An 11,406-nucleotide genomic window follows, 5' to 3' on the forward strand; every position below is an offset into this window, starting at 1 on the left:
GTTATTGCGACAATATTTCATTACCCAAAAAGCAAAGACAGCGGCAGTGATGATTTAATAAATTATCTGTACAGTGAGCTAACCCAATTCAAAATCTAATCTAATCTTTATGCGCATACACAAAATTTATTTAAAATCATTGCCTTTCTAAATCTGCAGATCGAACTGATCCTTCTCCACAACTGTGAACCCTTAACGATCTCTCTCGCTCTCTACTCATTATTCTTCTAAACGAGCTCAGCCGAGAACTTGATTGCTCCTCTGTCAGCGGCGGAGCTGTCGGCTGAACTCCCTGAGACCGCTCTCTGCTTATCGTCCTTCTAAAGGAGCTAATCATAGAGCTGGATTGCTCCTCTGCCAACGGCGGAGCCGTTGGAACCTCACCATTCTCGGCCGACGGAACTATCGGCTCCACCGCTGTTCGGCAGACAGGACAGGTTGTATTGGAAAAAAGCCACATATCGATGCACCCCACATGGAATACGTGCTTGCAATTGGGGAGAATCCTGACAGTGGCTTTCTCTTCGATGTTGCTCAAGCAAATCGAGCACTCTACAATTTCGCCGTGATGATCCGCTTGCTTGTGGATAGATTCCGGCAGAACTCTAGCTATAAAGACAGGGTCCAGGCCAGCCTTAGGCAGCGGCGCCGCCGTGTGATTCTCTCGATCGACTCGTGAAATCTGCTGGTCGAGACTAATTAATCTGGCTTCTCGTCGGCGCCGTCGGAGATATCTGAGGTAAAAGTGGAGGAAGAGGATGAACATAACCACGACGAATAGACTGAAGATTGCAGACACCATGATCTTATGGCGGGCTCCGTACCTCCGGAGAGTACGATAATCGTGGTCGGAACCCATGATTGAATCAACTGGGGAGCTGTAAGAACGGTTAGTGTTTTGGTTTTAAATTGCACACAGAAATATATATTTTAGAACTTGGAAAATCTTTGAAATTGAATTACAAAGAGGGAAAATTCATTATTATTATTATTATTATTTCTTTGGAAAAATATGACTTCTAGTCTTTCATAGTTGTTTCCAATATTTGACTTTATTAATTTTTAATAAAGATATTAAATTTTGTACAAAATTGTTTTGGTCCCTCCCTTGCTATTTATTCAAGAATTTAATTACTTTATTTATGTTTGTCACACAACTACTAATAACGTGTATGTTTATATAAACGTACATTTGTTGATTACATAAATGAATTAAAATTAGATAGAAAAAAGAAACGAATTAATTCATTAAAATCTATTTCATAATTAAAATATCAAATTAAACTAAACCATTTATTTAGAACCCATTAAACTTTATTTTTGCTAAAAGTGCAGAAACAATTTAGAGACAATGATATGCACATAGTTTTAGAATTTTATAAGTTACCATTAATGCCTTAAGTTCGAAACAAATATTAATTAATTATTTTAAAAAATCAGGTTATAAAATGTTATAAATTTCCATTAATGTCTTAAACTGTACTAAAGTTTAATAGACATGGGTGCATTTGAATAAGAGTAATAATAATTTAAAAAAAATATATATATTATTAGTTGTAATAATAAAATTAATTCAAAATTGAGGGGCGGAAAATATGTTTGGTATTATTAGCGACAGGTCGGAAAATAAAATGCCAGCCCTAAGCAAAATGTTGACTTTTAAGCATCGTTGGAAATTGGGAACTTAATTAGAGAACGGAATGGAAGAGAGATTTCAAACTTCGTGATGGAATCGGAAGAAAAAACAAAGAAATTGATGCCTCCGTTCATTAATTAAAGATGGAGACGATGTGGGGCGACAAGATTTGCGTAATGTACAGATGTCGCAAAGGAGTGGCCAGGAAATACCAATTTTGTTACCATTCAGCTTAGCTCAATAATTCATTCTACGGTTGGTTCAATTTGGACAATTCCTATCTGAAATTTTCATTCATTCATCTCTTTCTTCACTCCCTTTTCTTTTTTTCATTTCGATTTTCGATCAAAGCGTTGGTTCCCATGTCGCTGTAGGAGGAAGCCACCAACCAGTTAATGAGCACCGTATGATCTTCGTTCTTATGAGCTGTTGCGTTGGTTGAGCCTCTGATTGAGGGCAGGAAGATTTGTTTAAGGGTTTTCATTTTTTGTTGGGTTTTAAAAACTATTTTGGGAGAAAAAAAGGGTGGTGATGGGCCATGACTAATCCACATTGCAACAACCACTTTTATTCTCTCAGGGATTGCCTTCATCTTTACTACTACGACTTCAGAAAGCTGGACCAGTTGTCTACTTCCTTCTCTTTCAAAATTGGAGTGCCTATGCTTATGCATTAGACCAGGTTTAGAACGGTTTCTTCATTGGTTCCCTCTCTACCCTTTTCTCGGTATATCTATTCTTCACCTGCATTTCTTTCCGTTTACTATTACCCCCGTTTCTGTGTTGCTGTTTTGAGACATGGGATTTTGAAATTGGTAAGAAATTGTAGATCTGGAACACTTAGAAGCGTGTTCATGCTGAAATTCCTTATGTTCTGTGATTCTTTTTTGGGATTTTCCATTTCTTCCCTGGTGATGATGATGTCTGTGATTATGGAACATATAATCTTCTTTTCAATGAAATGGCGTGATCTTGAGCCACTGTTTTCATAAACTAGTTGCTATGATCTGAGATTGTTGATTTTGAAATGTGGTATAATTGATTGGCAGATGTTCATTGGGTACCATCTTATCTTGGTTTCTTTCCTGTGTTGTTAATTTCAAGTTCAATTCAATGTTTTCTGTGGATCTGTATTGAAAGTTTCTTTTGCGTATACCCAGTAATCCTATGGTCCAATAAGAAAAATTTAAGGGGAGACCTAACACTGAAATATTATTGAAGCAGACTAGGGTTAGCCAACGCTTGCTTATTAATGATATTAATGGCGTTTGACTAACGTGAAATTGTTTCTAGGTTGTATAGTGAGCATGGGTTCTGGAGACTGGTTTAAGACAGTAATTCGCTTAAGGAAAGTAAAAACCAGCAGTTCAAAACATGCTAAGGTATGGGAATGCAATTTCTTTTGGTTTTTGGTACAAACTATGGTCCTTGGCTCCTCAGTAAGAAAAGGAGGGGAAATAAAATGGAGAAGTTTCAATCTTCTCTTCATCAGTTCTTATTAGTTTTCTACTCTGATATGGAAATCATCATCTCAGGAGAAATCAAATGCTTTGAAATCGAATAATCTGGAAAAGGATTCCTCGAAGGTTAAAAAGAGTGGTACCAATGGGAGCAACAAGTCTCTTGGGATGCCAATTGAAGATGTAGCTGCAGTTCGGATTCAGACTGCATATCGAGCTTATCGTGTGAGTTCCTATTTCTATACGACCTTCTTCCCTCTGAAATATATCCTTCATGATGAGTTTATTGATGTCACATGCCCCTTTTGTTGCTTACCCATCTGCTCTTTACACATGATATTTATCATACTATATTTCATAACCAGGATTGATGAGACATTCTAACTTTTAGGTACTCATAGCAGGCAGCATTTTGTTATTCTTATCTGCACATAGCTGTTAATGTTGCTATATTTTTCACCTATTATAGGCCAGGAAAATTTTACGTCGCTTGAAAGGAGCTGTGAGACTGCAGAATCTGACTCAAGGCCACTCTGTTAGAAGGCATGCTACATCTACAATAAGTTATCTTCATTCGTGGAGCAATATACAGGCTCAAATTAGGGCTCGTCGAATCTGTATGGTGACTGAAGGACGCCTCAAACAAAAGAGATTGGAGAATCAACGAAAACTTGAGACTAAACTTCATGATATTGAGGTCAGTCCATTGCTTCTCCTGTGTGCTAAGTTCTCCTCATTACTAAAGTCCTAGTAACCCAAACATCTGACTCTGTTTTGTGATTCTTGTTTCCTTCATGTTATGTCTGCTGCTTAGTTGTAAGATTGAGGGTCTATGAAGTTCAATCGTTTATAAAGTACTCAGAAGTTTAAAAATATACCAATTATGAAGCTTGAATATTACTTTTTTTTTTTTTTTTTTTTTTTTTTTTTTTTTTTTTTTTTTTTTTTGTTTTGGGCATATCAGTCCTGTTAAGCAGTAGTTTGAATGGACTGCAGGTAGAGTGGTGTGGCGGTGCAGACACCATGGAGGAGATTCTTTCAAGGGTACACGAGAGAGAAGAAGCAGCTGTTAAGCGTGAACGTGCTATGGCATATGCATTCTCACATCAGGTAAGCCAATCACTAAAAACGTGAACTATTTTACACATCATGATGCCCCTCATCTCCATTGGTCATTTCACAAATCCTCTAAAACTTTCAGTGGAGAGCAAACTCCAGTGAGATGTATGGTCTGGGTAAAGATGAACTTGGTAAAGCTGATTGGGGTTGGAGCTGGAAAGAACGATGGATTGCTGCTCGTCCATGGGAGAGCCGCGTACCATCTAAGTTAGTTACTCCAAAGAAATCGACAATGAGACAATCAAGCAAAGTCAGTAAGAAAAGCTCTCCATCCCCAAAAGCAAGAGTTTTGGTTAAACCTCCTTCCCCGAATGGAAAATCAACTCCAAAGGCTCGAAGGTTGTCGTATCCAGCAACCGAAAAAACCGAGAAACTGGCTAAAGAAAAGGGCATCAAGAAAAGCGTTAAAGATGATGAAGCAAACACTAAGAAAGAAGAAACAACGTCCTAATCGATGCCATTTATAGAATGCAAAAGGTGTTCATATTTTCATGGAAGAAAGTGAATAAAGATGTAGAAGCCATTTGTTTTCTGTATGTCATTTGATGATGTTCATTGATGGAGTGGTGTGAGCTAATGTATTATTGGCATGCAGACTGACCCCATGTCATTATTTTCTTACGTTTTCTTTCCTGTTTCTTGTTATGTATATTTGAAAGAAAAAGAAAACAGTGAGTATTACATAAGTTATAATGTATATGAACAGTGTTCATGATTTTGAAATTATGTAATCTAATCTCCAATAATATGTGGGTTTTACGAGAAACAACATAAACAACTTCAAATCTTAAAGATTCCTTACATTCCAACAACTGTCGTCCTCCTTAGCGACTCATGTTCGTGCAGATAGAATATCCATGGAAGGTACTTCAACGTGTCACGTTGACAGTGGCGAGTTTTAAAGTCATTTTAGTACACAATTATAATAAACTTCTCTCGAGCGAGAAGTAACGCTTGTGAGTTTCGTAGTTCCTTCTTCCAATCCCAGCGCCCAGAACCAAACTCCTTTTCGTTCCAACCAATGCCTAATGCTTGCTAAAAGCCCCGCCAGCTATTGTTGGTAATGAAACGGGCTGACTCATTTATTGATGAAGAAATCGGTGAGGCTTTAAATTCATGATTTCAATATTGAGAAGGCTATCGAAACCATCCCTCTACATTACACAGATCCCAAAACTCATGGAATCTTCGTCGGACTCTTCTGGGTGCTCAAGAAGGCTAGTCGCTTTGGCACAGCAACTCCGCCTTTACAAGCCGCCGCCATTGTTGGATGACATAGATGAGCCAAGCAGTGAGGAGAGCAATGGAAAGGTTGTTTCTCAAGTGGGTTTCCCGGAATCGGCCACCCCAATTTCCCGAGACCCAGAGAGATTCAGACCCAAGAAAGCGGCTGTGTTGATCTGCCTTTTTGAAGGGAAGGATGGCGATCTTCGGGTCATTCTCACCAAGCGATCCTCGAGGTTGTCTACTCACTCGGGTCAGTGCAGTTCGATTGAATCGAAGAGATAAAAGTAATCTGGGAAAGAGAACACAAAAACGAAAATTTGAATTTAACCTTCTTCTTTTCCGAAAATGGAAAAGGATTCGTACCTCTATTTGACTATATATATATATCAAATCAATCTGAACCCTGTTTCAATTTACCTTTATTAGCCGTTAAGTGATCAATTGGGGGCGAACTTGTGTGCAGGTGAAATTGCATTGCCTGGAGGAAAAGCAGAGGAAGGAGATGAAGACGATGGGGCGACTGCGACGAGAGAAGCGGAGGAGGAAATTGGTTTGGATCCTTCGCTTGTAAATGTTGTTTCGGTTCTTGAGCCATTCTTGTCTAAGGTTTGTGATCTCGCTCCCCCACAAAATTTCTGGATTTGCGATGATAAGTATTCGATCCATCATTGAAACTCCCTACTAGGGTGGAGAACGGGCTCATTTCTGATAGTAGGAAACAATAGGTTAATATTTTAAGATCAAATTAACGAAGTATACAGCGTCGAAATTTCAACTTTTGGCGCCCTGCTTCAAGGGTTCTTGTGAAAATTCTCTCTTTCAAAGTGCAGTTTTAAGGGAAACTCGTGCTAATCCTCAACGCCTTGGGGACTTGATGGGTAGAAAAAGAATGAGGATGTAGGGCATGACCGAAGGTTTATGCTGGTAAATTAGGGTTTTCTGATTATCAGAGTTTGGTTTCATGGGAACTCCAAGATGTTTCCTTTTTCTTATTGAGGCACTAAGTCGTAGAGACTAGAATTATGTTGCTTTCAGTTTCAAATGCTTTCTTTGAATAGGTACCCTATATTTTGGACTATAAGAACACTCCTAGTTTTGAGAGCAGCAAGAAGCATTTGCTGATGATCTGTTCTGTTTTCTTTGCAGCATCTCCTAAGAGTGGTTCCTGTTATAGGTATTATGACTGACAGAAATGCATTCATTCCCAGACCAAATCCTGCTGAAGTGGAAGAAGTATTCGACGCTCCACTTGATATGTTCATTAAGGTTATTGTCTCTGTTTGGTGGAGAATTAAAGAAAATATAACTATTTTCTGTTCTTGATCTTGAACCCTTCAATGTTAATGTTGTCTTAAAACATTTGATGCAGGATGAAAATCGGAGATCAGAGGAAAGAGAGTGGATGGGATGCAAATACCTTGTTCATTTCTTTGACTATGAAACCGAGAACAAGAAGTATGTGATATGGGGTTTAACTGCTGGGATCTTGATAAGGGCTGCATCAATAGTACTCCAGAGTTCACCACCTTTTCTGGAGCAAAACCCTATCTTCAAGGTTCCAAGGGTTGTAGCCAAAGATACAATTATGTCTTAAATTTGAGATTTTATTGTTCAACTGTAGTATCGAAGTCGGACCTCAACTGAAATAACATTTTGATGTTAATGTTTAAAATGAATAAAAGGTAGAAGATTCCAAAGATTATTGCACTCATTTGGATGCTTTTCAACTAGGAACCAAGAATAAAATTTCAGAATAGAGGAAGCCAGCAGTATCATGTGCTGAGAAAGTTACCATTGAGAGTGAATGCTCACTGCTACCCTACATATGCCATCAATGGACATATATTCTTCAACTTGACCTTTTCTTGAGGCCAATACATAGACTGACATTCGTTTTACTGATGAATTGAAACGGAAACACTCAAATGATTGATAGGGTGCATGAAGTTCTAGATAATATAATTGGACCTCGTTTTACAGCAGTAGAGATCGTAGATTTCTCCAGATAAATAAGAATTACCCTTGTATTGGATATCTTTAAAATTCTTCTCATATTTAATGGAGAAGGGAAACACTTCAATAAGCACTTACAAAAAGAGTTGCAGAGACAAGGCCATTTGAATAACCTTTCTCAGCCAAATACCTCATAAAATTTCTCAATCACAAGTAAACCAGAATCAATAGATTCCAATGGATCCTTTCTAAGACGATGTCTTAAGCAGTTGGGAATGACAGTAGCTATATCCTCAGCACCAACTTTATCCCTTCCCTTTAGAGCTGCAAGAGCCTTTGCAGCTCTATTTGTCACGATGTCTCCTCTCAATCCATCGACGTTCAACTCGGCACAAACCTTGGAGATTTTCACCTTCAGATCATGATCTATCTGCACAGAGGAAAGTGAAGTTCTAGCCGATGAAATTTGTTGCTGTAACTTTTCTTGCTCTGCGTTGTAAGATTCACGGAACTCTTTGGGATTCTGGTCAAACCGGGCCCTCTCCTCTACAATCTTCACTCTCAACTCTGCATCCCTTACAGTACCTACTTGCGCATGCATTCCGAACCGATCGAGCAGCTGTGGCCTAAGCTCCCCTTCTTCTGGATTTCCTGAACCAATTAAGATGAATCGTGCGGGATGGGAAATGGATATACCTTCTCTCTCAACTGTGTTCCAACCAGAAGCAGCAGAATCTAGTAGGACATCAACCAAATGATCATCCAAAAGATTTACCTCATCTACATAGAGAATACCTCTGTTCGCTTTGGCAAGAAGGCCAGGCTCAAATGCTTTCACACCTTCAGTAAGTGCCTTTTCAATGTCAATAGTCCCACACACCCTGTCTTCAGTAGCACCCAATGGCAGATCAACCATATTGATTTTGGTCATCACCACTGAAAGTTCCTCTCCTTTCCCCAGACTTTCCCTCACTTCAATACCCATTGATTCAGGGTCCTCAGGATCAGAATTGTAGGGATCCCCAAATACAACTCTGATTTCAGGGAGCAAATCAACCATGGACCTAACAGTGGTGGATTTTCCTGTTCCTCTATCACCCATTATCATGACACCTCCTATTTTCGGGTCAATAACGTTCAGAAGAAGGCATAGTTTCATCTCATCCTGCCCAACTATAGCAGCAAATGGATAAACAGGCCTCTGACTCTCTTTTGAGAGATTTGCAGCCTGAAAAATTACGAATACATTATATACTCATCTAATCTTGAAACAACCCCAATGATTTCTACATTCATTTTCTCACCTCTAAATTTTTTGCCTTCTTTATTCCTTCTAAAGAAACTATTAAAGAATTGTTTAAACTAAGATCCTTCTAGTTCATTGACCAGTAAAGATATTGCAGAACTTAAGACCTTAACAAACATTTTCCCCGACTATAAGCAAAGTTCAAGAAACTGTAAAGCCAGTCGGAAGTCTTCAAATGCATATCATCAATTCTATTTGGTTTACAGTTAATTTACTAGAGCCAGACGGCATCCCATATCCATTGTTGGGGTGCAACATACCTGCTCCACAGTGTTTATTTCAGCCGCAACATTACATTGAACCTGAGGCCTTTCCTTCTTCCCCTGAATCCTAATACTCCCAAAAGACTTCTTCCCATTGCCATGAGCTGCAAAATTACCATTTGCTTACACACAAAAGGTTCGATGAAAATTGCTGAAACTCAAGATTTGCATCACCAGAATTTCAAATATTAGGCTTCAATCGACGGGTAAAAGAAACTAAAAATGAGTTCGGAGCCATCAAAGACGCAGTGAAAGACGACAATAAGCAAAGAATAAAGTACAGGGGAAATTGAAAAGAGTGCAGGTTGGTTAATTTCCATGGAAATGTACCTGGGGTTAGGGATAGAAGAGGGACGAAATGCGTGGGGGAGGGAGAAGAGAGTGATCGAGAAGCCAAGATCGCGGTTGAGGAAGATCTTCCGAGAGCGAACGCCATGGGCGAGTTCTAGCGTGGGTGCGAATCGCTGGTGATTCGTTCCCAACTTCGATAATGGTTTGTTAGGTTGCGAATAAGAGAGGATAAATTTCAGTCCAAAGTTCTCTGCGTATGCTTCTTCATCGTCTCCCTTCCAAGCCTACTCCAAGGTCACTTACCTTTAGATTATTGTTCATTTTTCATAAAAATTATCATTATTATTTAATCAAATTTTGAGTTTTAAAATTTATTAAAAATATGTACCTAAAGAACTAAAATATATTTTTTAAATTAAGCTTATGCGAAATTAATAAAAATATTTTAAAACTTTTTCTTTTTGTCTAGAAAATATCCACAAATTTCAAACGTTTCAATATTATCCTTGAATTAAAAAAAAAAATAAAAAGTCTAAAAAAGAAACTTCATGTTGACATGTCAGACGCACATATATTTCTCTAAGAGACGAACATTTAAAAAAAGTTGATAGTAAGTTAGAAAAGGAAAACTAAAGATGACAATATTTGCTAGCGGTAGACTTGTACTCTTACAAAGCACGAAAGAGGCAAACAAAAAGAACATATATTTCTTCTTCTTCTGTCTTCTCTCTTTTGATTTTCATATCCTTTATCTAAATCGAATGAGTGAGCGGGTGCGAGTGGAGATTGGAAAGATAATTTATATTATGGAAGATTGGAATGGAGAGTGGTGAGGTTGGAGCAATGAGTTTTGAGGCCGCTTCTTCTTTAAACCTCATCCAATATCTACATTTCCTTTTCCTCTATAAAGCTTCCAGCCACGGCATTAGTTTTTGTTTTAAATGCAACTCAGGATGGACAAACTCGTGACCTAAAAAGATGCATAGAAAATTAGGATAAAATTGAGATTCTCCATTGACCAATTGGAGCAAAAATAAATAAATTAATCAAAATTAGGCCAACTATTTGTGAATGGAAAAGGAAATAGGTTGTAGGTAGATAGATGAATCAAATGATGGGTGGTTACATTATCATTATCATCCAATTTGAAAAGGAGATAGGGGCAGAGTCAATGAAGGTGGTATTAAACCCATGCAAGAGGACAAGCCGTAAATTCATTTAAGTTCAACCAATGAATTCATTAGGGAAATAAAAAAGGCATTATGATTAGATTAAGGTAAGATGCGTTTGGCGACTATAAAAAACCCGCCGCATCTCGAGTCTACACGTCGCTTCAAACTATTTCCTCAAATTCAAACAAATGGCCAAGTTTATGTTTTGGGTCTGTCTCATCGTGTTGGCCGCACACTCTCTTGCAGGCTCTCATTCTCGACCACTTTTTGGTTTAGACTCGGAACCAAACTTTCCAGATTACTCATACCGGCCAGCGCTGTTGGGCTCCAAAGACAACTTCCACATTGGGTTGGTTGCCGTTGAAGGCTCAGAAGGCATTCATCAACGTCAAGTGGCGCGTCGGTCGCCGGGAGGCCCTGATCCCCACCACCACTAATCCTCTCCCACCTAAAACAGTTCTGAGAAAGACAACAGCCACGATCAATAATTTGTACTGTTCTTGACAGTAATGGCAACTTTTTTGTTTTTTTTTTTTTTTTTTTTTTTTTTCAGATTTTATCTTACAAATGTATTGTGCCCACGAATTTTCCATTATTATTAATATTGACACAATATCTATCTTCAAAAGTGTGAATAGATCTGAAAATATTATTTAAGAAAACAATACATAATTAAGAATGAGAAATAGAATTGGAATCCAGTACAGTCTTCATATGATATTCACAATATAAACGGCTTAAAGGTTGAAAATAAAATAAAATATAGTACTAATCAAATCAAAAAATATTAATGGAATATAATATATTCCATAACTAATATATTCTCAAAATATTAATTGATTACGAATATGTGGACTAATTCAAACCGAAAACGATAAAACATTTGACGATCATATTGTAAAGAGTATGTTTGAGATACTCATTTTGGTAGCAGTTTAAAAGAAGGCAGTCAAATATGATATCACACCCACGTCTAGGCT

The 11,406-nt window shown here is 38.0% G+C and overlaps 4 protein-coding genes across 18 annotated transcripts; 2 read left to right on the plus strand and 2 right to left on the minus strand.

The window, feature by feature from the left end:
• Window positions 1-15: 15 nt before the first annotated feature.
• Window positions 16-885, minus strand: LOC111781468 (RING-H2 finger protein ATL2-like). Its single transcript, XM_023662071.2, has one exon. It carries the CDS (start codon window positions 857-859, stop codon window positions 137-139), a length of 723 nt encoding a protein of 240 aa, XP_023517839.2. The 5' UTR covers window positions 860-885; the 3' UTR covers window positions 16-136.
• Window positions 886-1,691: 806 nt separating this feature from the next.
• On the plus strand, window positions 1,692-4,937 carry IQD9 (IQ-domain 9). 14 transcript variants are annotated; one of them, XM_087119982.1, is made up of 8 exons: window positions 1,693-1,891; window positions 2,011-2,092; window positions 2,216-2,317; window positions 2,929-3,017; window positions 3,171-3,320; window positions 3,565-3,792; window positions 4,092-4,205; window positions 4,297-4,937. In XM_087119982.1, exons 4-8 carry the CDS (start codon window positions 2,943-2,945, stop codon window positions 4,663-4,665), a joined length of 936 nt encoding a protein of 311 aa, XP_086976108.1. In that variant the 5' UTR covers window positions 1,693-1,891; window positions 2,011-2,092; window positions 2,216-2,317; window positions 2,929-2,942; the 3' UTR covers window positions 4,666-4,937. The 14 variants fall into 14 exon arrangements, with proteins under 14 accessions (XP_086976114.1, XP_086976108.1, XP_086976107.1 ...); XM_087119981.1 differs by having other exon boundaries at window positions 2,011-2,040; XM_087119988.1 differs by lacking the exon at window positions 2,011-2,092 and having other exon boundaries at window positions 1,692-1,891; window positions 2,938-3,017.
• Window positions 4,938-5,082: 145 nt separating this feature from the next.
• LOC111781467 (nudix hydrolase 15, mitochondrial) lies at window positions 5,083-7,138 on the plus strand. Its single transcript, XM_023662070.2, has 4 exons — window positions 5,083-5,691; window positions 5,905-6,047; window positions 6,588-6,707; window positions 6,811-7,138. The coding sequence occupies exons 1-4, from the start codon at window positions 5,331-5,333 to the stop codon at window positions 7,033-7,035; spliced, it is 849 nt and encodes a 282-aa protein (XP_023517838.1). The 5' UTR covers window positions 5,083-5,330; the 3' UTR covers window positions 7,036-7,138.
• Window positions 7,139-7,447: 309 nt separating this feature from the next.
• On the minus strand, window positions 7,448-9,565 carry CHLI2 (magnesium chelatase i2). 2 transcript variants are annotated; one of them, XM_023662970.2, is made up of 4 exons: window positions 9,294-9,565; window positions 8,961-9,067; window positions 8,190-8,622; window positions 7,448-8,045 (listed from the first exon to the last, which is right to left on the minus strand). In XM_023662970.2, the coding sequence occupies exons 1-4, from the start codon at window positions 9,397-9,399 to the stop codon at window positions 7,573-7,575; spliced, it is 1,119 nt and encodes a 372-aa protein (XP_023518738.2). In that variant the 5' UTR covers window positions 9,400-9,565; the 3' UTR covers window positions 7,448-7,572. The 2 variants fall into 2 exon arrangements, with proteins under 2 accessions (XP_023518738.2, XP_023518737.2); XM_023662969.2 differs by having other exon boundaries at window positions 7,448-8,622; window positions 9,294-9,563.
• Window positions 9,566-11,406: the final 1,841 nt, after the last annotated feature.

Source organism: Cucurbita pepo, chromosome 19 (assembly GCF_057944985.1).
Source record: "Cucurbita pepo subsp. pepo isolate OVF chromosome 19, ASM5794498v1, whole genome shotgun sequence".
NCBI lineage: Eukaryota > Viridiplantae > Streptophyta > Magnoliopsida > Cucurbitales > Cucurbitaceae > Cucurbita > Cucurbita pepo.

What these genes read in the sequence shown, in the direction of transcription:
- LOC111781468 (XM_023662071.2), bottom strand. Translation starts at nt 859, where the DNA reads ATGGGTTCCGACCACGATTATCGTACTCTCCGGAGGTACGGAGCCCGC.
- IQD9 (XM_087119988.1), top strand. Translation starts at nt 2,943, where the DNA reads ATGGGTTCTGGAGACTGGTTTAAGACAGTAATTCGCTTAAGGAAAGTA. An exon ending in CTAAACTTCATGATATTGAG is followed by an intron (nt 3,793 to 4,091) that starts GTCAGTCCATTG and finishes AATGGACTGCAG; the next exon opens with GTAGAGTGGTGTGGCGGTGC. An exon ending in CATATGCATTCTCACATCAG is followed by an intron (nt 4,206 to 4,296) that starts GTAAGCCAATCA and finishes TAAAACTTTCAG; the next exon opens with TGGAGAGCAAACTCCAGTGA.
- LOC111781467 (XM_023662070.2), top strand. Translation starts at nt 5,331, where the DNA reads ATGATTTCAATATTGAGAAGGCTATCGAAACCATCCCTCTACATTACA. An exon ending in TTGAGCCATTCTTGTCTAAG is followed by an intron (nt 6,048 to 6,587) that starts GTTTGTGATCTC and finishes TTTTCTTTGCAG; the next exon opens with CATCTCCTAAGAGTGGTTCC. An exon ending in CACTTGATATGTTCATTAAG is followed by an intron (nt 6,708 to 6,810) that starts GTTATTGTCTCT and finishes CATTTGATGCAG; the next exon opens with GATGAAAATCGGAGATCAGA.
- CHLI2 (XM_023662969.2), bottom strand. Translation starts at nt 9,399, where the DNA reads ATGGCGTTCGCTCTCGGAAGATCTTCCTCAACCGCGATCTTGGCTTCT. An exon ending in TCTTCTATCCCTAACCCCAG is followed by an intron (nt 9,068 to 9,293) that starts GTACATTTCCAT and finishes GTAATTTTGCAG; the next exon opens with CTCATGGCAATGGGAAGAAG. An exon ending in AAATAAACACTGTGGAGCAG is followed by an intron (nt 8,623 to 8,960) that starts GTATGTTGCACC and finishes GTAATTTTTCAG; the next exon opens with GCTGCAAATCTCTCAAAAGA.